The sequence below is a fragment of the Urocitellus parryii genome, chromosome 7, assembly GCF_045843805.1.
Source record: "Urocitellus parryii isolate mUroPar1 chromosome 7, mUroPar1.hap1, whole genome shotgun sequence".
NCBI classification, from domain to species: Eukaryota; Metazoa; Chordata; class Mammalia; order Rodentia; family Sciuridae; genus Urocitellus; species Urocitellus parryii.
This window is the reverse complement of record NC_135537.1, coordinates 130072359-130098821: the sequence shown is the minus strand read 5'-3', so window position 1 is coordinate 130098821 and position 26463 is coordinate 130072359. Positions and strand designations below refer to the sequence as shown.

The window sequence follows — 26463 nt, the reverse complement described above, 5'->3', positions numbered from 1 at the left end:
AAAAAAAAGAAGAAAAAAGGAAAAAAGAAAAAGAAAAAAAGAAACAAAGAAGAAGAAGAAAAATCCCAGGAAAAAAAAAAAAAAAGCCACAGTTAGACCTTCCACTCATGCAAACCAGCAAAGAAAAAAGGTGGGGGCATGTGGAAGGCAGGGGACCTGCAGAAGAGTCCCACTACTTCTCCCCCAAAAACCACCTTTTAGGAGAAAAAAATGAAAAAAAAAAATTGAGAAATCAAGGGACATGGGGAGTTATGATGGAGCAAGGGTGACCCCAGACCCTGCCTCCAGAGAGCGCGGAGGCCTGTGGCCCTGCATCCCTACAGCGGGTGCTCCTTGAGAGGGGCCCTGACTTCTGGAATGTATGGGGGAGGGCGGGCAGCCCCCAGTGGGTCTGTGTGTGCATTGGGGGCAGGTAAGGGTAGGGATCCTGAGGAGCAAGGGCTTGGAACCAGGAGCCCGGCTCCCCGCCCAGACCCCAGGTTCCTAGGATTCTGGAGCCCAGTTCTGGGGTGTAGGGATACATGCAGAGGAGTGTCCCCCCTCCAATGAGCTGGATCCAGTTAGAAAGGAAATAAATAAGAAGGGGTCAGAGGGAGGCTGGGGTGCGAAGGACGTGGGCAATTCAGTCCAGACCAAGGGCCCGGATGATGGAGGCAGGGCGAGTCCAGGCCAAGCCAGGGCAGGAATCAGAGTCTCTCTCGGGCTGGGACCCAGATGTAGGGGCCTGAGAGGTCCTCGATGACACGCTTCACCTTGTGGTAGATCTCCTCAAAGCTGTCACCCTCCACGATGGCTGGGAGTGGGTGGAACAGGGAGTGAGGCCAAGGGACAGAGGATGCCTGACCAAGGCAGGATATAGCCCAGAGAAATGGGTACCTTTTCCTAATTCCCCCAGCCATGAGCCATGAGGCTGCACCCACCCATGGGACACCTCTTCCAGAGCCATCCCTGCAGTGGGGTGAACTGTGTCAAATCTGAGCAAAAGTGCCCTGTGTGTGTCACCACTGCAGCCTCACCTGAGAAGCACTCTGTGAACTCCTGCTCCAGCTTGGTGGCTCTGTCAAAGGCTTTGCGGGCTTGCTCCTCTGTGATCCGCTTGTTAATTTCTCTGTGAAGAAAGAAAGACCCAGAACTTTACCTCCTCCATCCAGGGATGTTAGGCTACATCGGGTACTTTCTTATTGAAAGCAAGTAGCAAAAAATATAATTCCTGATATCCTCTGGGGTCACAGATGAGCCCCCACCCACAACCCACCCCAGCCAGGTGTGGGTATTTCCAGGACCTCTCTAGAGTTTATCCTTCCAGTCTTCAGCCCCAGAGAAGGAGTTAGACTCTAACTCCCAACTGCTCCTGAGGCCCTGGCTTGCCCCAGCAGGCATGTGTCCCAGGAACTGCTGGGAATTGTAGCCTGCTTAACTCAAGGTAGGAAAAAAGAGGAAAAGCCTGGGATTCCTTGCAATCTCTGGGTTTCAGCTCTCCATGCAGATCCCCACTGAGGGCTGCTGGAGTTGCTGTCCAGAGTTCTGAGGGGAGAGTTCAACACAGAGGCCTTGAGAGGCCCAGGACCACAAGTGCGGGGAGCAGAGGGGAGGCCCCCAGGACCATACTCACAGCACATTCTCCAGGGAGCGGGGGCGGATGAAGATGGCGATAGGGTGCAGGTGGGCCGCCTGCAGCCGCCGCACAGCATTGGCTGAGACATCGAGGATGCAGTGCTTCCCCTGGGGGCAGGCAGGGTAGGCGGAGGGGGACCAGCAGGTGGTGGGAAAGGACAGACAGAGGTGCCAAGAAGGGACACAGAACATGGAAAAGAGGGGACAAGAGGATGGCCAAAGGGGAAGTGACATGAATGTCAAAAGACACATGGATAGAGTCAGGATGGGAAGGGGATATGGACAGACAGAGTGAAAGACAAGAGAAAAAAAAGGAAAGAGAAGACAGAGAGCCAAGCACAGGAGGGCAGTGAAAGAACAGGATGGAGGATGCGATAAAACCAGGCAGGAAGGGGATCCAGAAGACGGAGGCAGAGCAGGGTCAAGAGGGGCAATGGAGAAGGGGGTGGGGCACGGAAGGTAGGACAGGGCAAGGGAAATAAAGCAAGGGAAAAGGAGAAAGGAAGTAGGATAGAAGGAGGAGGGAGAGGAGGACAGACAGAGGACAGACAGATGGAAGGGACAAGGAGAGACAGATGGAGGGAAGGAAGGCAGATGGAGCAAGGAGCCATGGAGGGAGGGCAGGCAGGGTGGCAAGCATCAGTAAAAGGAGTTAGCAGAGGAATGGAGAGGGGCGTGGGGACCCCAGGAAAAGGAAGGAGAGGGGAGAGGGCCAGGAGGAATCAGGAAGAAGGAAGGGACCAAGTTGGAGGAGGCCAAGGTACAGCCACAGAAAGAGAGGAGATGTGGGGCGAGGAGGAGGGGAGCAGAGGAAAGGGACAGATGGCAGTGGGGAGTGTGGGGTCAGGAAGCGAGGGCAGCAGGGCACAAAAGAGCAGGCAGCCAGACAGAGTTGCCCAAGAGGAGAAGGAGGTGGAGGACGGAGTGGAGACCCAGCAGGGAAAGAGACAGAGAGAAAGAGAGTTAGAGAGAGTTGGAAGAGGCAATGGGGTAGGGAGAGGGCAGAAGGAAGAGGACCAGGTGCCCAGTGGGTCCTACCTGCTCTGCCACCTCTCGCACGGACTGGACGCTGGTCCCGTAGAGATGGCTGTTGTACTGGCCAGCCTCAATGAACTTGTGCGCCTGAATGTCCTTCTCCATTTTCTCCCGGGACGATACAAAGTGGTAATCCCGGCCATCTATCTCATACTCCCGCTTGGGCCGTGTAGTATCTGCCAGGAAGTCACCCCACCCCCCCAAAGATCTAACCACCATCCCTCTAGCTTAAAATCTGCCTCACCAACCAAACACCCAAAGTGCCCAACTCATCCTTGATAGGAGGCCACTGTGGAGACTAAAACTCAAGAGGGGCAGAACCACTCCCCCCACACCCGCCAGGGTCTCCCATTTTCTGGCCTGGGGTTGACTCCTGTATAACATAAGGGGAGCTGAGAAGACCCCTTCTTTGAGGAATCCTGTGACCCCTGCACTCCAATGCCTGCTGGCAGTTTTGCCTACGGCCCTCACAAGTGGGGCTCCTCAGGCATCCCACTCCTCCACCCTCACCTTCACCTCCACCTCCATCCAAGGCCCCAGCACTCACGGGGAACACAGGATCCAAACTTGTCGGGGAACTCGGAGAGAAGATCGTCATTGGCACGGTCCTTGGTGGGCCCAAGGATGATGATGGGGCGAGCGTAGTGAACTGAGGAGAGGAGCCGGGCTCAGGCAGCGAACAGACCAGGGGAGCAGGAGGGCTGGGGCTGAGGCAGGGGCCAGGGCTCACCTTCCATCTGCGTCACTGTCTCGTAGCTCAGAACCGAGTCTTCTCGACCTGGTGGGAGACAGAGCGTCTTCAAGGGGCTCCAAGACAAGGGACCTGGGGCCCCCTGCCTTCTTTGGTGTTCCTCTCACCCCAGGGCTTCCCAACTGGCCCTACCTACCCTGTGATCCAGAGCTGGAGCCCCAGTCCTAGGAAGAAAAAGCAAGCCATGGGTTGGTTAAGGGTTCGGCTCTGTGAGGACCCCACTCTTGCACCAAACTCACCCCTCCTCCACCTACCTTGGCCTTTAACCTTGACCACTCCCGTCGCTCAACCCTGTGGGATACATGGAGATATGGAGGGTGGAAAAGTGCCTAGTGAGGCCTAAAAGCTCCCACACTCTGGACCCTGTGATCCTCAGTGAGGAGCTGTCTGCCCCAAAGGCTCATAGAAGCAATAGTCATGAGAAGGGCCCACCAGACAGACTCCAGAGAACCCCCTTTTGGCTGCCCACCCTGGAGAACCTTGGGAATTTCAGTGCCTGGAGCAGGAAGTCTGCAGGTCCCAGGAGCCTCACCGTCGTTTGCTGGGGATGAAGCCAATGTCATCCGTCTCACTGTCAGAGTGGACTCGCCGTGCCTGCCACCACTCCTCATCGCTAGCATCAATTACATGCAGCACATCCCCAAAGCGGAAGCTCAGGGCCTGGCTCAGGAAGCCGCAGTCCTTGGTCTTGTCGTAATCAAACAAGGCCCTAGAGGACAAATGGCTATGGGTCAGGGCATGGCTAGTACTCCAGCCACACCAAGAACCAGCCTAGAGGTTCTGGGCTAGGAATTTACAGCAAAGCTTGGGTTGTTAGTGGCATGCCCACAGGAACCCCAAAACTAGGAAAGAACCAAAAGCTCTGCTGTAACATATAATTGCCATTACATGTATGATGTGTCCAATTTCCAGGATGAGAGCAAGAACTCCAGACAGAAGTTTTCAATATGCCTGCATGCCACAGAGTTCCCTTGAATCTGCTCAAATTCATAAGGAGAAAAAAAAAAAAAAAAGTCCCTCACTGGCAAACATTAGTTACTCTTATCCCTTATCAGCATCAAACTCCTGTCAGGGAGTCAAAAGTACTAGGGTTAGTACTAGGGTTAGGACAAGAAAACTATTGATTCTCCAAGAAAGAAAAGATGCAGAATAAAGCAATGGGACTGGGAATATAGGGAGAGAGTCTGGAATTGCTGACATCATCTGGAAGTCAGAACTGAATAACCCTACTGGACCCCAGGAAGGAAGGAGAACCAAGTGGAACCTCAGGTATGAGCCAGGTGTCTAAGTGGATGGTGAGAAAAAACAAAAGCACCCAGGATAGAGAACATGAGCTGAGTGCGGGATGTGTTGAGTGTGACATGCCGATAAGACATCTTAGCAGAGATGGCTAGAAAGCAGATGGCCAATCCCAATAACCAGGAAGCTGAGGCAGGAGGAATGCCAATTTCAAGGGCAGCCTCGGCAATTTAGTGAAGCCCTAATCAACTTACCTGTCTCAACAAAAAAATAAAAAGAACTGGTGAGCCGGGCACGGTGGCACAAGCCTGTAACCCCAGCAGCTTGGGAGGCTGAGACAGGAGGATTGCAAGTTCAAACCCAGCCTCAGCAACAGTGAGACACTAAGCAGCTCAGTGAGACCCTGTCTCTAAATAAAATACAAAATAAGGCTGGGGATGCAGCTCAATGGCCAAATGCCCCTGAGTTCAATCCCTGGTACCAAAAAAAAAAAAAAAAAAAAAGAACTGGTGATGTAGCTCAATAGTAAAGTGCCCAGGCTTCAACCCTGTGGCATGCCCAGGAAGGAAAGAAGGGAGGGAGAAGGAGAGGGAAGAAGGAAAAGCAAGCAGATGGCCAGAAAAGCAGGTCTGCACCTGAGAGGTCAGGCCAGGGCCGACGGCTCTAAGACACATGTGCAGACTGGAGTGGCAGATGAGGCTAGGCAAGTGAACAGGACCAGAGAGAGAGAGAGATAGAGAGAGAGAGACAGAGAGACAGAGAGAAAAGGGAAGTGCAACAGAAACTTAAGCCACAGTGCCCACACTGGGGAAGAGCACAAAAGAGAGTTAATAGGGAGAGGAGTCCTAAGGGAATAAATGCTTCTGAAGAGACAGGAGACAGGTGCAAGAGAGCTGTGGTCCATCTCTCTGAGAATTCCCACAGGGATGCCAAGACTGAAACAATATTAAAAATATCCTAGGGCTGGGGATATACCTGAGGATATAGTTGGTAGAAAGCTTGCCTTGCATGAACAAGGCCCTGGGTTCAATCCCCAGCACCACAAAAAATATATATTTGTATATATCCTAAAGTTGAGGACAGTGACATATGCATAAAGTTCCAGCTATTCAGGAGGCTGAGGCAGGAGGATCATTCAAGCTCAGGAGTTCAAGACCAACCTGGGAAATATAGCAAGACCCCCATTTAAAAGTAAAAAGCTGGTAGATGCCTGTAATCCCAGCAACTTGGGAGGCTGAGGCAGAAGATCACAAGTTTGAGGACAGATTCAGCAATGACAAGGCCATTTCTCAAATTACAAAATAAAAAGGCCTGGGGATGCAGATCAGTAGTAAAGCTCCATTGGACTCAATCTCCAATATCTAAATAAATAAATATAAAGAAATCCTAAAAGCCCTGTGTTTACCTTTTAAATGCCCAATTGTGAGGCAGTATGAGACTCCTTGGGGAGAGGTCATGGTGCCCTGGGGCTAGAAGGCAAGTGGAACACTTGGGGTAGAAGTTATTTTCCAATTCAGATGGTGTATTTCAGAAGATTAATCTGTGTCACTGAGCCTGTGAACAGTGGCTGAGCAATAAGCCTGGGTGTGGGGTGGGCAGGCGGGGTGTGGATCAGGCAGGGTTTAGGGCAAGAGCTGGCTAAGGAATAGGGAATGGGCACAAAAGAAAGAGGAATCCACAGAAACTCAGAAAGCTCAGCCCAGCAAGCCTCTGACCTGATATAGAAACCCCTTTTGGGGTTGCTCCGAAGGGAGGCAGTCCCTGAGCCCAGGCTGCTGTTCATGAGCTGTTCCCGAAGGTCGTGGATCTTGGCCTCGAATCGGCTGTACTCTGAAGAAGCACAAGAAAGTTCTTGAACTGTGCTCCATTCTATTACCAAAACCTCTCTGCCCCACCCCATCCTCATCTCTGCTGAATCCATCAGTTGACGAAACAAATTCTGAGCCCACAAGATGGGTGCCTTAAGCCTGGTACCTTCTGGTTTATATTGAGCAATGATTGTGACCGTCTGACCCGCATTCTTGAGGGCAATGGCAGCCTGCTCATGGCTGGCATTTCGGAGGTCAACACCATTAACCTAGAGAGAGGAACAGAGGCTGAGTAGCTTGGCACTTCTCATGTTTAAGTGGCGCAGGGAATAGTCCAGCAGGGGACCAGGCTTCGGCCCACCCAGCTCCTTCCCAAGAGCTCTGGGCTCTGCTGGGGGGACAGGGTGGGCAGGCTGGCAAGGGCAGGCCTTCCCTCACCGACAGGATCTGGTCCCCCTTCCGCAGCTCCCCGCTGAGGTCCGCAGGGCCCCCGGCCAAGATGAAGGAGATGAAGATGCCTTCGCCGTCCTCACCACCCACAATGTTGAAGCCCAGGCCCGTGGAGCCCCGGTGGATCACGATTCGCCTCGGTTCTCGGGGAATGTCTTCCTCCCCAAGCAGGTCCTTGGCCACTGGAGAGTAGCGCCGAGGGGAAGTGGGGGTCATGGCTGTGGGGTAGTCAGTGCCCAGGTAGCTGCTATGACTGATCTCATTGTCCAGGTGCTGGGAATAAGCTGAGGGAAGACATAGAAAGAATGAGATGAAACATAAGGAGGATACCCATCGGCACCCACCAGCCCACCCTCTCCAGCGGGAACCAAGAGAGCCAGACTCAGACAAAAAGGAAGTTATTCTGCCAAAGATATTTGGTGATGTGGTAAAGAGGACATCAGATCCAGCAATGTCAGAGGTCAGGAATTTATAGCATCAGAGATTGGTTCTCTTAGGGGATAAAGGACTTTAAAATTATGTGTTGTCCTTGATATGCCAGGGATGGTGATGTCAAACGACAATATTAATACCATGCTTTTGGGGTTTTCTTTCTTTTTGGTTGATATTTTTCTCAAATCTCTTAATCCATAAAAATTCCTTTTTTTATTTTGGTCCCCTCCTGTTTGGCCATTCATCTGTTGAAAAACTAGGTCATTTATCTAAAACATTATCCTAGGTTTTATGAGGGAAATTCTAACAGGGAAAATTCCTGCATAATACCTGTGGTCTTATTTAACCTATGCCTCTACTCCTATATCTCCTGTAACCTGGAGACTTTATTCTAGAGGCTTCATCAGATTCAAATTCAATATGTGAGTAAGCAGACTTCACAGGTGGCGCTGTGTACTCCTACTGTGTCACAAAAGGCTGCAATGATGTCTTGTTGTCTTTTGGAAGTATTCAGCCTTGTCCACCCGTCAGCCTCTCATCCAAGCTTTCACAGCCACTGATGATGATCACTGCCTAGTTTGGATATTCATCTGGAACCATCAAATGATAACAATTCTGTTTTGTTTTTTTTTTTTCTGGTGTGTGTTTCTTTTTCAGATGGGACAACATTAATCAAATTTTCTATAAAGAACTGTCTCATATCAACCTTTTAGTTAATCTAAGGTATAGTTTGTACAGGAATGATGGATGCTCAGCTCTTTACCAGTTTTCAGTAAATGGGTTTCCTAGCCTCTTCCAAAGAGACCCATTTTTTTTTCAATCCTAGGGATTAAACCTCGGACCCTGTGCATGCTAGGCAAGTGCTCTACCACTGAACCATATCCTCCAGCCTAAAATTAATTTAATCATAATTTGTTTCTTATTTTTGTTTAATCTTTTCATTATAGATGAACACAATACCTTTATTTTTTTAAAAAAAAGATCACACCCAGTGTCTCACATGTGCTAGGCAAGCACTCTACCACTGAGCTGTAACCCCAGCCCTTGTTTTTGTTTTTGAGACAGGGTCTTGGAAGGTTGTTTAGGCTGGGCTCGAGCAATCCTCCTGCTTCATCACCCAGGTAGCTAGCTGGACTCTGGGCACTTATCACCAAGACTGGCTTCCCAATTATTAATTTTTTTTTATTTTGGTACTGGGGATTGAATCCAGAGGCACTTAACCACTGAACCACATCCCCAAACCTTTTTATATTTTATTTTGAGACAGGGTCTCACAGAATTCCTCAGGACCTCACTAAATTGCTGAGGCTGGCTTTGAACTCAAGGTCCTCCTGCCTCAAGTCTCCCAAGTGGCTGGGATTACAGGATTACACCACAATGTCCAGCCTCAATATTTTTAAATATAACTATGACCTCATGGACTTTCACCTATTGAATGAGTTTTCAATGAATGGCCAGGAGCCTCTTCAACATGGCTCTGTGTCTTTAATGTGACCCTAGTAGCCTTAGATACCTTCCTTCCTTTCTAATATGAAAGATGTTGAAGTTTGTCTCATATATTCCTTGCCAAAGTTTGGAATCAGTCATTTTTCCAAGGAGCCCAGGTTCCTTTACATAGATTATGGTATCCAGAAATAGTACCACGTGGTTTTAATGTGGGTTTAAGTATGATTTCATATTAGGTAGGGGCAGCCACACCTCATTATTCTTTTCTAAAATGTCTTAGCTCTTCTCCCACACATACTTTTCCAACTGAACTTTAGGATCAATCTGCTACATTCCCAGGGGAAAACCAATATTAAAATTCTGATTAGGATTGCATGAAATGTACAGATTAATTTGGAAAGGATTGAGATCTTCTACTTATTAAGGTTTTCCATCCAGAATCGTTGTTTTGTACCCTTCAGTAAATTTTTTTTTCATGTAACTCTCACACTTCTTGTCAAGTTTATATTTCTATCAGATAACAGTATTCTTCCTCCCACCTTCTTCCCTTTGGTAATAACAATAAAAAATGTTATGACAAAATTACCCCAGCAAAATTACCCTGGTTGAAAATTATTGCTTTTGACCAAAATAATAATAAACAGATGTTAGATTTAAAAAGAAAGAAACAAAATTAATCTTATTTGTTAATTATATTGTGGACCATTTAGACTGAAACACAAAACAAATTAACTGAAAAACTTAGAAATAAAATGGAAGGTTAAGAATGCTGGGCTAGGGTTGTTGTTCAGCGGTATAGCACTCGCCTAGCATGTACGAGTCCCTGGGTTCAATCCTTAGCACCACATAAAAATAAATAAATAGAATAAAGATATTGTGTCCAACTACAACTAAAAAAATAAATATCTAAATAAAAATGTGGCCCTGGAAAATAAGTAATAAGAAATCATAGCAATGAGAAGATGTAATAGGTAAAAAGAGCCCAATTAAAAAAAAAAAAAATCTAGAGAGGAGAGGAAAGGGGGGATAGGAAGGGGATAGGAAAGGCAGCAAAATACAACAGACACTAGTATGGCAGTATGTATAAACATGGATGTATAACCAATGTGAATCTGCAATCTGTATACATGGTAAAAATGGGAGTTCATAACCCACTTGAATCAAATGTATGAAATATAATATGTCAAGAGCATTGTAATGTTTTGAACAACCAATAAAAAAAAAATTCTACAGAGGCTAGGGAACAAGCTTAATAGAGCATTTGCCTAGCATGTGCAAGGACCTGGGTTCAACCCCTAGCACCACCAAAAATAAAAAATCTTGGAAATTACAAGAACAACAAAGAGTCATTGGACCCAAAGATGTCAACAGCACCAACATGAAGAAACCTGGTCTAGGGCTGGTGATATAGTTCAGTTGATAGAGTATTTGCCTTGCATTCACAGGCCCTGGGTTCAATTCCCAGCACGGCCAAAAAAAAAAAGAGAAAGAAAGAAAGAAACTTGGTCTAGGGCTGGGACTGTAGCTCAGTGGCAAAGCATTTGCAGTGGCAAAGCGTTTGCCTAGCACCTGCGAGGCACTGGGTTCAATCCTCAGCGCCTGATAGAAATAAAATAAAGACATCTAACATTTAATTCCCCGCTGTTTAAAAAAAAAAGAAAGAAATCCCAGTCTAAGCTGGGTACAGTGCAATCCCAGCAACTCAGAGGACTAAAGCAGGAGGATCACTAGTACAGGGTCAGCCTGGGCACTTTAGCAAGAAACTTTCTCAAAAAAATAAAAAGTACTAGGGATGTAGCTCAGTGGTAGAGCACCCGCTAGGTTCAGTTTCTAGTACTGCAAAAAAAAAAAAAAAAGAGAGAGAGAGAGAAACTTTGTCTAAAACAGTAACAGTATCAGTAGTAAGAGGCATCACTATTTCACTCCTCAATGAGAAAAAGGACATACTGCAAAATGTTCATTGCTGGTTGCTAGTAACTACTCTTCATCACATTAAGGAAAACGTCTCTGCTCTTAATTTATTGAAAGTTATCACCCCAAAATAGATGTTAAATTTCATCAACTGGCTTTCTATCTATTTAAGATGATTCTATAATTTTTTTCTCACTTTTTTTTTTTTTTTTTTGGACAGGGGATTAAACCCAGGGGCACTTTACTACTGAGCTATCTGCCCAGTCCTGTTTATTCATTTATTAATTTTTATTTTGACATAGGGTCTCACTAAGTTGCTGAGGGTCTTGCTAAATTGTCGAGACTAGCCTCAAACTTCTGATCCTCCTGCCTCAGCTTCCAAAGTTGCTGGAATTACAAGCATGCACCAGCAAACCCAGCTTCTCACTTGATTTTTGATATAATGAATCATAGTAAGAAATTTTCAAATAATATACCACTTTTAGTTTTCTGAAACAATCTTTTTAAAAAATATTATTCTCTTAATATGCTAGCCATATTGGGGTTCCTACTATGACACTAAAAATTTCTGCATCTCTGTTCAAAAGTAAAATTATTCTTTACTTTCCTTCTTTTAGGTTATCTTTGTGACTATTTAAACTGGCCTTATAAAATGAGATGTGAAGCCTTTTATCTTTTCCTACTCTGAAAGAGCATAAGAATCATCTATTGGGGCTGGGGTTGTGGCTTAGCGGTACAGCGCTTGACTAGCATGTGTGAGGCCCTGGGTTCAATCTTCAGCACCACATAAAAATAAATAAATAAAATAAAGGTATTGACAACTACAACTAAAAAATAAATATATTTTTTTTAAAAGTCATCTATTTCTTTCTTTCTTTTTTTTTTTAATTACTACAGGAGATTTAACCCAGGGGCGCTCAGCACTGAGCTACAATCCCAGCCCTTTTTGTTTTTTGTGTTTTGAGACAGGGTCTCACTTGCTTGAGGGCCTTGCTAAATTCCTGAGGCTGGCCTCAAACTTGCAATCCTCCTGTTTCATCCTCCCAAACCGCTGGGATTACATCATGCACCCCCATATCCAGCTAGAATCTATTTCTTGAGAATTTGACCAAATTAGGCATAAAACCAAGCGGGCCTTAAGCTCTGGAGGGCAAGATTGTTCATCTTTTCTAGTGCTTCTATGGTGACTCATTTTCTATCACTTCTCCAACCAGAGCAAGGATCAGAGGTTGTGACCATTTTATGGGGATAATCTGCAGAGGAATGGTCACAGGGAATATCCTAGAATTATATGTCATGGGGATAACTAGAATGGGTCATGAGGAGCTTTTGAATTTGGAGGGCTCTCACAGGTTGTGATGTCTGGGGGAGCATAGCTGTCACTCAGGTAGGCATTGCTGGGCTTGGCCACCTTTAGGTAGACAACATCATACGTATTCTTCAGGGCTGCCACGGCATCCTCATGCATGACGTCTTCCAGCCCCACACTGTTGACCTGGGGTCAAGGGAAGCAAAGCTCAGACAGAGCCAGAAATGGCAACAAGGCAGATGTAGTGGGGTGAGGTAATAAGAATCCTGAGCCTGTCTAGGGTCTACAGGTGAGACTCAGGTCTGAGCTAGAAAAGTGGAGGTCCTCACCGCCAAGATCTTGTCTCCAATCTGCAACCTCCCATCCTTGTGGGCAGCACCGCCTTCGATGATCTTGGTTACATAGATGCTATTATCCCCAGGGATGTGCTGGTTCCCTACGCCCCCTGCGATGCTGAAACCAAGACCTGGATGCAAGGAATGGCACAGGTGGGTGCTCAGGTACCTGGGAAGCAGGCCTTTTTTGGGGGAGAAGGGAGGACATTTAGGACAGGAGTGGGGACAAAACTGGTTACTACCTTTAGGCCCCTTGATGAGCTTGATCTCCATGACCTTCTCAGCTGGGGGCTTCCGGCGCATGACGTAGAGGCGCACGATTGAGCCTGCCTCTTTGAGAGCCTCCACCGCTGCTGAGTGGGTCACCTCCCGCACATCCACTTCATTTACAAACAGGATGCTATCGTTGACCCTGGGAGCAGCAAGGTGGGCCTGAGCCAGGAGCTTCCTGCTGCCCTGGCCCTCATTTTCAAGCATACTAGCTTCCTAACCCCTGTCTCCCCTCCCCACCTGAGGCGACCATCCTGGGCTGCAGCCCCTCCAGGAATAATCTTGGTGATGAAAATGGATGGATCGTCACCGATGTGTGGGTTGTCAGTGCCACCTGCGATGCTGAAGCCCAGACCTGAGTTACCCTGAGAAAAAGGAGGGCAATAGGTTAGCCTCCCTCACTGAACAACCAATTCTGGCAAGGCAAGTGGGACAGGGAATAGGTCGGAGAGTTGTAGCCAGAGCACTAAGGGACATGGTTAAAGGGAAGGCCACCTAGAAAACATGGGCACAGAGACACAGGCAGGGAAACAAGAGGAACTTGAAAGGAGGAGCTGGCTCACCCTTTCCAATGTGATCTCCTCGTATTCCATCTCCCCCTCGGTTCCGTTCACCTGCAACTCCAACATGGGACAGAAACACAAAAACAGTGAGATGGACATTCCAGCCTGAGAACCTAGCCCTCCCTCCTCATGCAGGGACTTAGGTCCTCCATCCCTCCCTCCCTCCCTCCTTCTGCAATGGTCCCTACCCCAAAATCTAAACAACTCACATATCCTGGGGCTTCTAGGGTATCTGTGTTGACAATCACTGGGGGAGAATTGGCCTGTGAGGGAAGACAGGAAAAGAAAAGCTGACTCAGCCTTGGCTCAAGAGGGAGCCCATAACCAAGGATGGGTCCCATCAGCCTAGCTCCCCTTTCAGCTACTTCACCAAGCCCCACTCTGCCATCCTTAGGGGCTCTTCAAGGACCCAGGCTCAGCCCACATTTCATACACACACACACACACACACACACACAGATACACATGTGCATGGATTCAACTCTGCTGAGCTCAGGTCCCCTGCAAGTGGAAGGAAGTGTATGAGAAATGAGAAGGGAGAGACAGCCAGACGGAGAGGGGAGCAGCAGATGGTAAAGAGTGGGGGGGGGGGTTGGGGGGAAGGGAGCTTCTCACCGGATGTAACACCACGGGTGTTACATGCCTTATGTGCTACACACATACACCCCAGGGCTCGGGTCCACCAGGTCCTGATCACCCGCTTCCTGCCTGCTCCCTGTCATTATCCCCCCACATTTTTATAATGCACCCCCAGATTTGTCCCTCACCTTCGCATACACTTGCCCTAAACCCAGCGCCCAGGGAATCCGGGATTTCCCCAGCTGCAGGCCCCTCCCTCTCTCTCACCCACCCGCCATCCAATCCACGCCTTTCTCCAGGGACCTTGTTGCCTAGCAACGGTATCTAAGCCCAGTCAGGACCTGGGGAGACCCACCTCCAGGAGGCCCTGTCGTCAGGACAGCAGGCGGGGGAGATGGGCGTGGCCTAGGGTCGTCCAGAGGCCTGAGCGCGACAGGACTCCACTAGCCCCACCTTTCCCGGCCTGGGCCCCGCCCCCCACTAGCCGGGCCGAGAGGAGGCCAGGTCGAAGAGGTTCGTGGGCATAGCACATTCTGAGTAACCTGCCTTCCAGTCTCCCCAGCGCCCCTCACCCTACGCAGCGCAAAGAAACGTCAGGAACAGGGAGTGGTGAAAGACATCCGGGTCCTAGCCTGCACATCTACTCCCTCCCCCTCGCCTTCATTAAGGAAAGGGTTAAAGTTAGGCGTTCCCAGGTCTTTGACGTCAGGCGGCCAGGTCTCTGGACTCCCAGGCGGGGCCAACTTCAGGCCGGTCCTAGGGGCTTCCCCAATTGCCAGGGCAACCAAAGCCATGTCTCTATGGCAATGGAGGAAGGCGGCCAAGAGCCTCCTTCCGGGGTCCCCAACCTATTTCCTCCTTAAATAGATTAGCTTAAACAAGCTAAAGGATTCTCCTAGTCTCCTTCCCACTTTCCCCCTCCAAAGAGGCCCTCCTCTTTTTTACTTCTATTTCTCAATTCTAGAAACTGCCGGCCATTTTCAGGCTCTACCCTAGATTTCACATCCATAAATCTACTACCGCCATCCTCCCAACCGCAGCAAACACTGTTGTCTAGCCAACAGCCACAGACTGCTGAAATCTTATCCACATGTTCATCCCATTCCTATCCTAGACCCTCCCTGATGCCCCATCCTTCATCCAAGATTACATTCATCCAACACCCTCCATCTAGATCCTTGTACCCACCCTTCAGTTTCTATCCTACAACCCCAGCCTCCATTCTCTATCCACTTCCATTTTCAGACCCCTGCCCTATACTTTATGGATCTCCTGTCCTTACCCTCCATCCTAATTTGATTCTCAGAGAGGGAATCAAATGTTACCCCATATTCAAACCCTCAATATTCTATCTCCAAATCACCCCTTCACTTCTCAACCCACTACCCATCTGAAGATTGGGACATCTCCTGTCCTACAACTGAGGCCTTGTCCTGAGATGTCCTCCAGCATCACTTGTGGCCTCCAGCACCCTCCCTCCACTCCCATTTGCTTCCTGAGCTCTGATCCCAACACTCCCTGGCACCTTATTACCTACTACCCCTTAAACTTCCCTTCTCTGTCTTCCTCCTCAATAACTACTTAATGGCCCCATCTTGTAAAAGGCATTGCACAGGCCTTGCAGTCAGAATTGCACACAAATGCTGAGCATCATCCCCATTTCCAGGGCCTCACTTTCTTTTCTCTGGACCCACTCAATCCACTGCTCCGATTCCACAGTTTCATCCCTATGTCCTCTTCCCACCCCCATTCAACACCTCTCCTGCCACTTCTAATCCCAAGCTTAGGGGACTCTCCTTTCCTCATCCCTTTAGCTCAGAAACTTCCTCCCCATTTCGTGATGAAACATCAGCAATCTCCCCCTTCCTGGGGCTTCCACACCACTGACCCTCGTTGTCCTCAATCTCACAGCTTGCCTGTGCTCTCCATTCCTCCCCATCCTGTGTCCCAGAAAAGGAGACTGAGGGGGAAGAAGATGGAAAGTGGACTGGAAAATAGAAGGTTTCAGAAACAAGGCCTCCCAGGACTGAAGAAGGGAAAGCACACTGAGCAGAGAAGGAGGGAAAGGGGAAACAGGTGGTAATGAATAATAAGGGGGAAAGAAAGAAGATATGGGTGGAGATGAGCCCAAGAAGAGAGGAACAGGGAAGGTGAAACTGAGAAATAGGGAGCTGGCTGACCAAGGAGAAGACTGATCAGGCCGCAGAGGCCTGAGCTGGGGATCAGCAAGGGGGGGAAGGAGATGCGTGGGAGGAAGAGAGAGACAGCATCAAGAACCAGCCAGCCAGCCAGCAGGGAGGAAAAAGCGGTGGAGGGGGAGGAAGAACAGGAGGAGAGCAAAGACTGGGGTAGAGGAAGAGGCAAAAAGGCCCCACGACGACGACGTGGTGAAGTCTCAGGCCAGACAGATGGAAAGGGCTGGAGACTCAGGGACAGGGAGAGCAGGCCCAGAGGCAGAGGTGGGGGAGGAGGCGGGAAGGGACAGGAGCAAATGAGGGCAGCAGGCGCTTGGAACAGAGCTCTGGACACAGAAAACACAGGAAGCAACCGGAGGTTGGGGGTGTGAAGGAATGAAGAGGGCCCTGGTGCAGGGGGCCTCCAGGGGGATGCAGATGTCTCAACATGCGCACACAGCACGTAGCGCTCAGACACACTCAGGCACACTCAGAGAGAAACACACAAGCGCCTCAGGCTCCGGACCCACTCCCACTTGCCTGACCTGTTTCTCCTCGTGGGACCAACGTGTTTCCAGCCCCCCCAACGCCCCCTCCCCCAGGCCCCAGGAGCCCAAGCCCCAAATGCCCCACCCCAGACCCAACCTTTCCCCACAGCTCTTGCCCTACCGGCCCATGGGGGTTGCTGCAGCTCCGAGGCTCCGAGGGCCGCACGGGGGAGGGGGCCGCCAGGGTCTCCTACCTTGAGGGGGGAGAGGTGGGCGTGGCCCACGACCCCGTGGACGGCCTCGAGGTGGGACAAGTTCCTCTCCGCCACGTGCACCAGCTCGGGGGCGTTTACCTGGTTGGGGAGGTGGGCCGGGCTGTGCTCCAGAGGGGGCGTGTCTTCATCTTGGTAGCGGTATTTCTGGGGATGGGGACCGAGACGTCACTGGGCCGGCCCAGTGCCTCAGGCTCCAGGCCGCCGGCCCCAGCCGCCTCCTCTTCCCCCAGCCAGTGCAGTGCGGAAGGCCCTGGGGCCTGACCAGCTCCTCCCCCTCCCTCTCCTCCAGCCCATTGGCTCCCCTCTCTCCACCCTCCCGACAGCCCCCTCTCCCGCCAGGGCCTCAGCACCTCTCCTCTCTCCCCAAATTCCAGCTCCATCCCCCAACTCCTGCTCCTCACATCCCCGGGCCTTGGCCTTCTACCCAGCATCCCCTTCCTTGGGCATCAGTGTCTTCACCCCTTTTCCAGGCCTTCTTCCCTCCATCCTTCAAAAACTCTTGCCCCTGAACCCTGATACTTCTATTCTCCACATCCCATCCCCCAACTTCTTTGCTTCCCTAATCATCTAAATCCCACTCCCATGTTATAGACTCCCCCTCCCATGCTCCACTTGCTGCTCCTGCTTTGCACCTCGCCTTCATCATCTCAGTCTCCCCATTGCAACCTCTACCCCATGAGCAATGGGTTTTCCAGCACCTTGCATGCATGAAGCAGGGACCAAAGTCAGCCTCTTCAACTAGAAGGTATTTGGCATCAGCCCCCAGGAAGGACAAAGCCAAGTCTGTCTCACTCTTCCTTCAAGGGCTTCACTAGTTCCCAAGTAGTCAGCAAAGGGACCCCAGAGCTAGCTGCAACCTTATAGTAGTCCACAGCCCAGCCAGCTAATCCGGATGTACTAGAAAGGGATGTGATGGGGGAGGAAGGGGAGGAACAAAGGCAGTAGGGCTCAGAAGGGGACAGAAATGAGTGCCAGGTCCCTAACTGGGGAAGAAGGTAGCATGCTGAACCTTACAGTGAATTCAGGTCTTCCTCTGGCCTTTTGGGGTAAAAGATCCAACATGTCTCCTGACTCCCTACCCAATTAACCAGCTGCTACCTCAAGGGCCTCCAGTACTAGCTTCATAGGAACACCAGTAAATGAGATTAACTGGGGGCAGAGAGAGAGGAAAAGGGCAGATGAAGGCAGCACTGAAGGACAATTCTGTCTGGCTCCTTTTACAGCTGCCTCTGTCCACCTGTGCTACTCAGGAGTTGACCCCCACAGTAGAAGGGTCCAGACTCCAGGTTCAGGGAAGCAGGCAGAGGGTACCAGATGCAGGGATCTCTCAGGGACTAAAAAAGACAGCATACAGCTACTAGTATTCATGAGAAAAGGGGGTAGAATTTCCCTCTCAATTTTTTCTGAAAAGCTGAGAGTACCCCATCATTTGAAGGGAAATAATTGCAAGATCAAATAGGAAGAAACTTATCAAGTACTATGCCTGGTATATGATGAATATGATTCTGGAAGTTAGGATGATGTACCAAGGCTGAGGATATAATCCAACACTGTTGTAGACTAAGGGTGAATGAAGTAAGAGAACTAGAGGAGGGAAATGGTCCTGTCAACATAAAGATTCTCAACTCAGGACACAGAAGCAACTAGAATTAAGAAGCACCTGGATATGTTTGAAGAGTTTTAAAGAAGGGAAATAGGGGATCACCAAGTCTGAGCCATGGATGTGAAGAGAGAATCCAAAACTTCAGGGGTTAATACCATGGGCACAAAAAGTAGAGAAGGAAAGTAGGAATAGTATGCAAAACAGCCCTCCTCAAGGGCTGAGCTGTCTTGGGTAACAGCACTATGAACTGAAAGAGGTTGTTCATTCCATATCCTGAGAAGGTGGTCTTCAGCCTGGACAATGTGCAAGCCGAGGGACAATGCCCTGGAATTGTAGGGTCTGGGAGAAATGGAGGGAAACAAGTCTCTCTTCTCACTTTGTAAGGCCCCCAATTTCCTGCAAAATAAATTAGAATAAAACTTGTAGTTCCAAGTTTTGGAGTCTGGGAGGGTTTAAGCCCAATGTCCCTCCATCTTCACCCCCTTCACAAAGAAAATTCCTGAATCTGATGAAGAAATGTCAGTGCACCAAAGAAAATGGAAGCATGAAGAGAGACATTTCATGGTTTATTCTAGAGAGGAAATGAAGGTAAACTTTATCACAGTGAGACCCCAGACATCTCTCCCTGCCCCATCCCCATGGGAGAGGGGAGTGTCTAACACTGAGGAAAAGGCTTCTGGGGACTCATAGGTAACAGGAGAAAAATGAGGAACATAGAATGAAGAACTGAAGGTCCCAAAATGTGGTTGGAGGAGGTTAGGCCCTATGTACAGCCCCTGGAAATTTTCAATGTATATGTAGTGAGGGGGAAAATAAAGGGGGAAAGGTCTGGAGGGATGAGGGTGGGGACCAGAAATTCTGAAACTGAAAACTGAAGGATGGGGTTGTCAGCACTTCTCAGTCCTGGATTGGGGCAACTAAAGCAGGACAGGAAGGAGGACACCCCCCCCCCAATGCCCCTTTAGCCCACTGGGACTTAGGGCCTTGAGCAGTGACAGCTCAGATAATATTGGATGGAATAAGTCTGCACTACCAACATATTAGGGTTTGACACAAGTGAAAAGCCTGGAGGGACATAGACGGGCTCGCTGTTGTTCCTTCCCTCTTGCCCACCCCCCGCCAAAGCCCCAGTTTCACGAATGACCTGGAACTAAGGCTTGTACCCCAAAACAAGGATGTGAGTTACTGGAGGATAAGAGGGGCGACCCACTGTGCTTGTCCCCAGGAAGTTGCAACGCAGAGACCCCGAGCCAAGCAGAGGCAAAAGCGACAGCACTTGAAGCTCACACCCTGAGATTTGGGGGGTCCGGGAAGAGGGGAGCGGGGCCGGATCCCGTACCGCGGCACGTACCACGCAGAGACACATGGAGGCGAATCTGTTCCGAGCCGACATGGAGGAGGGGAGGGGAACTGAGGGAAGGGGGCGGGTGGGATATCAAGGGTCCCGGGTTGGGAAAGGGGGAGGGGCAGAGGGGCGGGGGCTGCGGCGGCCGTGGCGACAGGAGGCTGCGGCGGGGGGGGGGGGGGGGGGGGGGCGGCGCCTGCGCAGTACGGGAAAGCGTCATGATGGGAGAGAAGGGTGAGGGGAGACCCTCTTAGCCACCAACTTCCCTGGTCCCAGCTATTTGTCTGTGGACCTCACCTTACATAGTATATTCCTATCCTGACTACTACAAATAGACTCCCCAATTTATCTGTCTGGTTCTCAGGGACCCCTTATCTCATCTAATGCCCCATGCCCAAATCACCAGGCCCCTAACCATTCACTGAATAGTTCTCCTTCACTTAAAAGAATTCCTAAGGGATCAAAAATGCCTCTCCCAACAGCCCCCACCTTAAGACTGTTACTATGAACAGCATCCCCTCCCAAGACATCTCCTACTCTAATAGGCATAGGTCTCCCCTGAAGTCCAGCCCTACCTGATAACCAGACAATGCTTCTTCAAGAGTTTAAAAGACCACACGGATCCTCGCTGTGCCTTCAACTTAATATACCCCTATATCATCCCTTTCTAAATCATATCTGTCCCTCGATTCATTAATAGAAAACTTGAAATTAGTGCAATTCTTACCCTTGTTCTAATATAAATATCCAAATGAGGAGCCTACCAATTTGGGGGGATACCCTGTCCAAATTGCGGAATCTAATGATACTCAGGACTTTCTAATACACCAATCCCCCACAAGAACCTAATTTCATGAGATATTTTAATCCACCTTAAGGCAGGCCCTCCCAATTCAACTACAATCTTCTCAATTTATTTCCAAACCCTATGTTAAGGAGGTATTTCTCTATCCTTTTCTTTACCCCTCAAATTCATAATTTACTCTGACTCACTCCCTACATCTCAACATTCCCTCCATGATTCTGAATTCCTGTTTTGTTGGAAAATCACTCACAAATATATACACTCAAGACTCAAATAATAGTCACCAAAGTAAGATCTGGACTGCAATTTGCTGTGACCCACAAATCTTCCAGAACATCTCAAACGAATTGACTCAGGTTTCTTCAGAGGCTTCCATTTTCTCCCAAACAACTGAAATTGAAAGGCTATCTTCAAATTATTCTCCCATTGAACACCCACCTTTCCAGTTCTGAAATCCCAGTAAGGGGTCTCCTCAAATGGGTTATCTGCCTTCTATAAAATGCCCACCCATGGCAGAAATGTCGATTTCCCTAGAACCTCACCCATTGGCATCTGATAGATGCGCCCCCAAAATGACCCCCAATGTCCTAGTTTCATATCTGGATAGAACAAAATGCTTGACTCTTAAAATTTTTTTCTAGAACAGAAAATGTACAGGCCCTTCTTCTCCACTAGTGGGCGCTATACCCCATTAAGACCCTCTCCCATCCCCCATTTCCTTTTTCCCTCCATTTTCCGTTTCCCCGTTGCCTGGCAACACAGCAATCAAGGACTTTGGTGTCGCCTAGCAACCGTCTCCCTGGAACAGAGAGCTGAGGTAGGAGGGGTGCTGTGATGAAATCTGAATAGGTCTCCATCTTGGGAAAATTGAGACGTCAGACCTCCCAACCCTCGGATTCTCTTTTCCAAAGACCCCAGAGTCCTGCAGTTCGCGGACAACTGCCCCTTAAATCTGGTCTCCTTTCGGCGCAGGGGACCACGCCACGCCTCTCCTGGGTCAGCCCCGCCCTCATTTCGGTCAGGTAATCCAGCCCCTCCCCTTTCCAAGGGTTGTTGCCCGCCTCCTCTGAGAGTAAGCCAGACCCCACCCACCTGCCTCCTAGAGACCACGCCTCCGTCCACTTCCCGCCCATTCGCTCCCCCGGCCTCGCCCACACTGTCCTTCCGCCACGCCCATGTCGGCCAATGAATGAGGCGGTTGGCCACACTGCCCCGCCCCCGACATCTTAACTTTGCCCAATAAGGACCACCCAGAGGGTTTAACCGCTTCGCCTCCGGGATCCTGGCCAAAAACCCCTCGTCTTTTCCCCACTTTATTCCCACCCCCCACTTATTCTGCTCCGCCCTCCACCACCCTCGCCCGGCCCTCAAGTCTGCCACGCAACTTCAGTCGTCGACGGTTACCATGGCAACGGCGGCAGCAGCGCGGGGAGAAGGGGGAGGGACGGGGGCGGAGTGGGAGAAAGAGATGCTCAGAGACAGAGATACTGGCAGAGATAAAGGTAACGAGTAAGACTAAGTGATAGCTGTAAAACAGTTTGCACAAAGGGCCTAGCACAAAGTGGCGTTCAATAATGCTCCTTAAATTAATGCGGAAGGAGTCTATAAATATAGGCGATGAAAGATGGAAAGGCCATCAAGACCGAAGTGGGGAGCTCAACGACCACAAAGTCTGATCATTCCCTATCTAGCATTTTCGGGGGGGCCCGGAGCCATGTGCCCCCTGCTGGTTGCTCCTGGGTTACCCTCCGTTGCCCTGGATAGAGATAAACCACAACTCCCAACAGTCCTAAGGGCAGCAACACTCTAACACTGAGTGATCTTGTGCCTCAGGGTCTTATGGGAGTTGAAGTCTTCGCCATCCCGAGACTCAAGTTTTGCGGCCAAGGAATGTGGCAAGCCTATGTCTCTATGCCTCAGTAAAACCCCCAAATGCTTTCTGCAAACCTCCTTCCTTCAAGGATGCTCAATCCTGCACTCCATCAAAGAGGTAGAAGTCTGGAGGGGAGAATAAATAACCCCCATCCACCCACCCAGAACAGGCTCCAGGGCAGGCAAGCCCCTCATCCTTGCTCATATTAATGTGTTTGTGTGTTGGAAGCAGAACCCACACATTCCAACCAGCCTGCTGTATATACCTGTACACAAGGGACCATAGCTAGGGAGCCAAGGCCAGGGAGCAGGCTGCAGGGCAGGAGACAGGAGGAGCATCCAGTCACAGACATTGAAAGAAACCAGAACAGGGAAACTGAGGCACAAAAATCAACCAGGAAGAAAGCCCAAAGCCCACAGATTGGGAGACAAGTAGTCCTGGTGAAGAGTAGAGATCTGGGCCTAAAGGTCCTTAGCCCTCAGTCTCTTCCAGTCATGCTCACACGTGCACAATGCATGTGTACACACATGTGTGAGTTTGTGGCAAGGAACATGTGTGTCCTCAGCTCCCTCCCATGAGAAGCTGCAGTTCTCACTAAATATAACCCCCTCCCCAGCCTGTGACTCACCCAGACCCCGCCTCCCCCGGCCCCCACTTCCTGTCCCACCCCCCAACCCCCAGCTGCCTGCCACCCGCCCAAGCATCCCTCCATACACCAGGCATCCAGCTTTCCAGTCCCAGAGTCTGGAAGAAAAGACCTAGGTATTCTGCATCCCACCAGGAGCTTGCTTGCAATACCCATCCAAAATCACCCTTTCCAGGCTCTAACCATGGGGACACCCTTGTAGGGAACCCCACTGCTGCCAGCCTTGCCCTCTTCCTACGCCTTCATCCTACTAGCCTCTTCACACCACTAACCTCAGTCATAAGTCCTCAAGGACCTTAAATCCAGGTGTTCTCCCCCACCTTGATCCCAAGCATCAGGGGTAACAGTCCCCTCCATCTGCTCTTCTCCCTCTTTCTTGAGCAGGGCTAAAAGCAGTGTGGGAGGAGATGGGGATATTTGGGCACCTGCTCGGGAAACCCTCAAATTTTGCACCACCCATCAGGTCCCCCTTTCCAAATCCCCTCCCCAAACCTCTCCTCCTCCTTCACAGAAGCTGGCAATCTCAGCTGCTGCAACCTTCTAGCTCCCAAGGGAGAACCCCAAGTCCTAACCTCACCTGGCCCATTCCCTCAGGTGATTCTGTGTCAGGCCTCAGCCTTCGGACAACTCCCAGTTATCTCCGTTCCATATGACTGAACCCCAACTTAACAGTTCCCTCAAATCAAGAGAGCACCCCCAAACGTATATACCATGAGACGCTTGTTCTATAGCCTGAAGGCCCACCCCTTCCCTGCCAGCTGACACCCCCAGTCCAGTCAGGCACTCACAACCAATAACCTTTAGCCTCCTGCCAAGAGCCCCTCAAACTGGACAAGCCACCTGGAAGCCAGCTTTTCCCCCAGGAGGGAAAAGAAGCCCCCCACACACATAGCCCACCTTGCCACATACAAGAGGACTCCCATGTGAGCCAGGCTTCTCCTTAAATAAGTTGCCCTCAAACATCGCTAGTGAACCCCCAAACCCTTGGGACCCTGAAACTGTGGAATACCCCCAAATTTTCATTTATCTACAGGTACAAATGGATCACTCCAGGGGGCACCTGTGGCCAAATCCAGGGTTTTCTCGTATGTGAACCCCCAAACTAAATTATGACCCCCAATACATCTTACTTCTGATGTTCTCACTCCAGGGCCTCAGTGCCAGATAAGGCCTGCCTGACCCCTCCCCACATATTCACATGCTCCCTCCAGTTTGTAGCCCCCCCCATCATGCTTACCTTGGTTGTCACTATACAGAGACAGTCCATGTTGGGGGGCCTGGCCGCGGCGGCGGGTAAGGGGCTCTGACTTCATTGGAGTTTCGTTCCTCCCCTTGGTGGGTTCTCACCCCTCCCCCCTCCGCACCCCACTTTTGCAGGGGGGGCCAGGATGGGGGGAGGGGTGAGAGGGGAAGGAGGGGGTTGGAGAAGGGAAGGGTAGGGGAGCGTGGGAGGGAGAGGAAGGGTGCCCTAAAAGGGGCTCCCCAGTGGAGGGGAGGGGGCTTGGGGAGCACACCCCGATTCTCAGGAGGGGCGGGGGCACCGGGGGCTGGTAGCCCCGAGGTTCGGGGGCTGGGGCATGAGCTGGGATGGGGGAGGGGAACTGGATTTCGGGGAGCCCCGCGGCAGGGGGGGGTTTTGCCAAACGGCCAGGGGCTAGGGGCCGTGGCGGGGGAGTGGGGTGGGGGGGTTGGAGACGGCAGCGGCCGAGGGAGCCGTGGAGCCGAGGAGGGAAGGGGAGAGAGGAGGAGAGAGGAAGCAGGGGGAGGGAGGGAGGGAGCTTGGAGCCAGAATGGGGGGGTGCCTTGGCAGAGTTAACTCCTTCGGTGCTGGCAGGAACCCGGATAATGGGAAAGGAGATAGAAGCAGAAGCAAAGAGGCCCTAAGGCAAACATGGAGACCTGGCCAGTTTCCAATGATGAAAGCAAAGACCATGAGGATAGATTTCATTTGTTAGAGGAGGAAGCTCCCACGGTTAGGCTGGGAGCACTGTGGTTGTTTAAATACTGGAGGGAAGCCGTGGCAGGGGGTAGGGTGTGAGGGAGGGGCTGGCAGGAGGGAATTCCTGGGGGCCTAGTGCTTCCTCAGATTCACAGGAGGAAGCCTGAAAAGTAATTATGTCCTGGACTCTAGTGCCTGAAATTGGGGCAGGCAAAGAAAAGGGAGAAGAGAAAAGAAGAAGAGCTACAGGACCAACTGCAGAAAGTGCATTCTCAGTGCCCCCAACCTCTGTGCCACTGACTCAGGATGCTGTCAACAGGGCCCCCAAATCTCAGTTTAATATTGGCAAGACTTTGCTCCCCACTCCAGCCCTGCGTGCTCCCTCAGGAAGACAGGCACCCACCCCCACCTCCTTACCTGACTCTCTGAGATGGAAGCTTCATAATAGTCCAGGATGTCTGTCACAGGAGCAGAAATGAGTTATCCTCCCCCACCCCAGGCTTCCCCAGACACCCCTGCCACCATCACTGCTGTTTGTCTTGCAAGGGAGGAGGTCCTTCAGCCAAGGCCGGTTGATCCTGATGGAGAACTACTTGGGGATGACCCTGCGTGGGGCTCCAGCTTGGACTAAATGCTGTCTAGGCTCCAACCAGCCCCAAGGTTCAGTACTTGGCCTCACAAGCCCAGGCTAGCCCTTTCCACTGTGTTCCCTCAGAAAATTGAGGCTACTCACCCAGCAAGGCCTGGAATAGGTCACTATGCAGTACTGTGAGGAGGGGGGGTGCCCAACGAAGTAGTGGAGGGGCCAGGAGCCAGAGGGCTGACCTGGGAGCTGGTAAAAAGCAAGTGATGGAGGATTGAGATCAGAAAGAGACTAACACTGTCACCTTAATTTCTCCAGACTTTTCTATGAAAAGATTCAGGGATAGATAAAGATCCCTGAGTCCCAGCCCCCCCCACTATGCTCCCAGGCCTCCCCTCCACAGCGATCCCTATTTTTCACCTCTTGGTCTCTGAGACATCTCTCTCTTCTCTCACTTTAATCTCCCTAATCCGCCTGGATTGGGGTTGAGCTGCCTTGTCCCCACCCAATTCTAGCTGTTAAGCAAAGTAGGCAGTCTCTAAATGGACTGTCCCATTCCTCCTTAAGGCTCCAGGAATCACCTTGCTCCCCTCCCTCCCCCCCTCCCCAAAACCAGGCACAATAAGTTACACTTTCCTAAGGGGTCAAAAAGAGGTTCTTTCCCACAAAGGCTCCAACAGCTCAAAAAGAAAGGAAGCTGAACCCAGCTCTCTCCTTCCTAGGCCTCTCTCCCTTCCAGTGAGAATCGAAGAAAGAGGGGTATATATAGAGGGGTATATATTTCTTGGGACTTCTTGAGCCAGAGAAGTTTGAGGAGGGGACATGAGAGCAAGAGAATTTCTACAGTCCCTCTTAGGTCTGGGAAGAATCCATTTGTCCAGAGGTCTAACGTGGGCACATGGCAGAGAAATGACAAGGAAACTCTCTCTCAGAGGCAGGAAGGGGAGAGGCAATGAAATCAGGAGTTTTGAAAATCAGTGACACCTCCTC

The 26463-nt window shown here is 50.4% G+C and overlaps 1 protein-coding gene across 7 annotated transcripts; it reads right to left on the bottom strand.

Moving 5' to 3' along the window:
- On the bottom strand, window positions 1-24276 carry Dlg4 (discs large MAGUK scaffold protein 4). 7 transcript variants are annotated; one of them, XM_026390573.2, is made up of 20 exons: window positions 24189-24276; window positions 16659-16823; window positions 13373-13426; window positions 13164-13214; window positions 12841-12965; window positions 12573-12742; window positions 12325-12461; window positions 12037-12181; window positions 6886-7181; window positions 6614-6716; window positions 6355-6469; window positions 3933-4109; window positions 3655-3691; window positions 3537-3564; window positions 3380-3427; window positions 3197-3298; window positions 2653-2825; window positions 1613-1722; window positions 1017-1108; window positions 1-793 (listed from the first exon to the last, which is right to left on the bottom strand). In XM_026390573.2, the coding sequence occupies exons 1-20, from the start codon at window positions 24216-24218 to the stop codon at window positions 687-689; spliced, it is 2265 nt and encodes a 754-aa protein (XP_026246358.1). In that variant the 5' UTR covers window positions 24219-24276; the 3' UTR covers window positions 1-686. The 7 variants fall into 7 exon arrangements, with proteins under 7 accessions (XP_026246358.1, XP_026246359.1, XP_026246360.1 ...); XM_026390574.2 differs by having other exon boundaries at window positions 13164-13223; window positions 16758-16823; XM_026390575.2 differs by having other exon boundaries at window positions 16758-16823.
- Between the last annotated feature and the right edge of the window lie 2187 nt (window positions 24277-26463).

Coding starts and splice junctions, on each gene's coding strand:
- Dlg4 (XM_026390573.2), bottom strand. CDS start 24,218: ATGGACTGTCTCTGTATAGTGACAACCAAG. Junction 13,215..13,372: donor CCCTAGAAGCCCCAGGATAT/GTGAGTTGTTTA, acceptor TTGGAGTTGCAG/GTGAACGGAACCGAGGGGGA. Junction 794..1,016: donor GTTCACAGAGTGCTTCTCAG/GTGAGGCTGCAG, acceptor ACCCACTCCCAG/CCATCGTGGAGGGTGACAGC.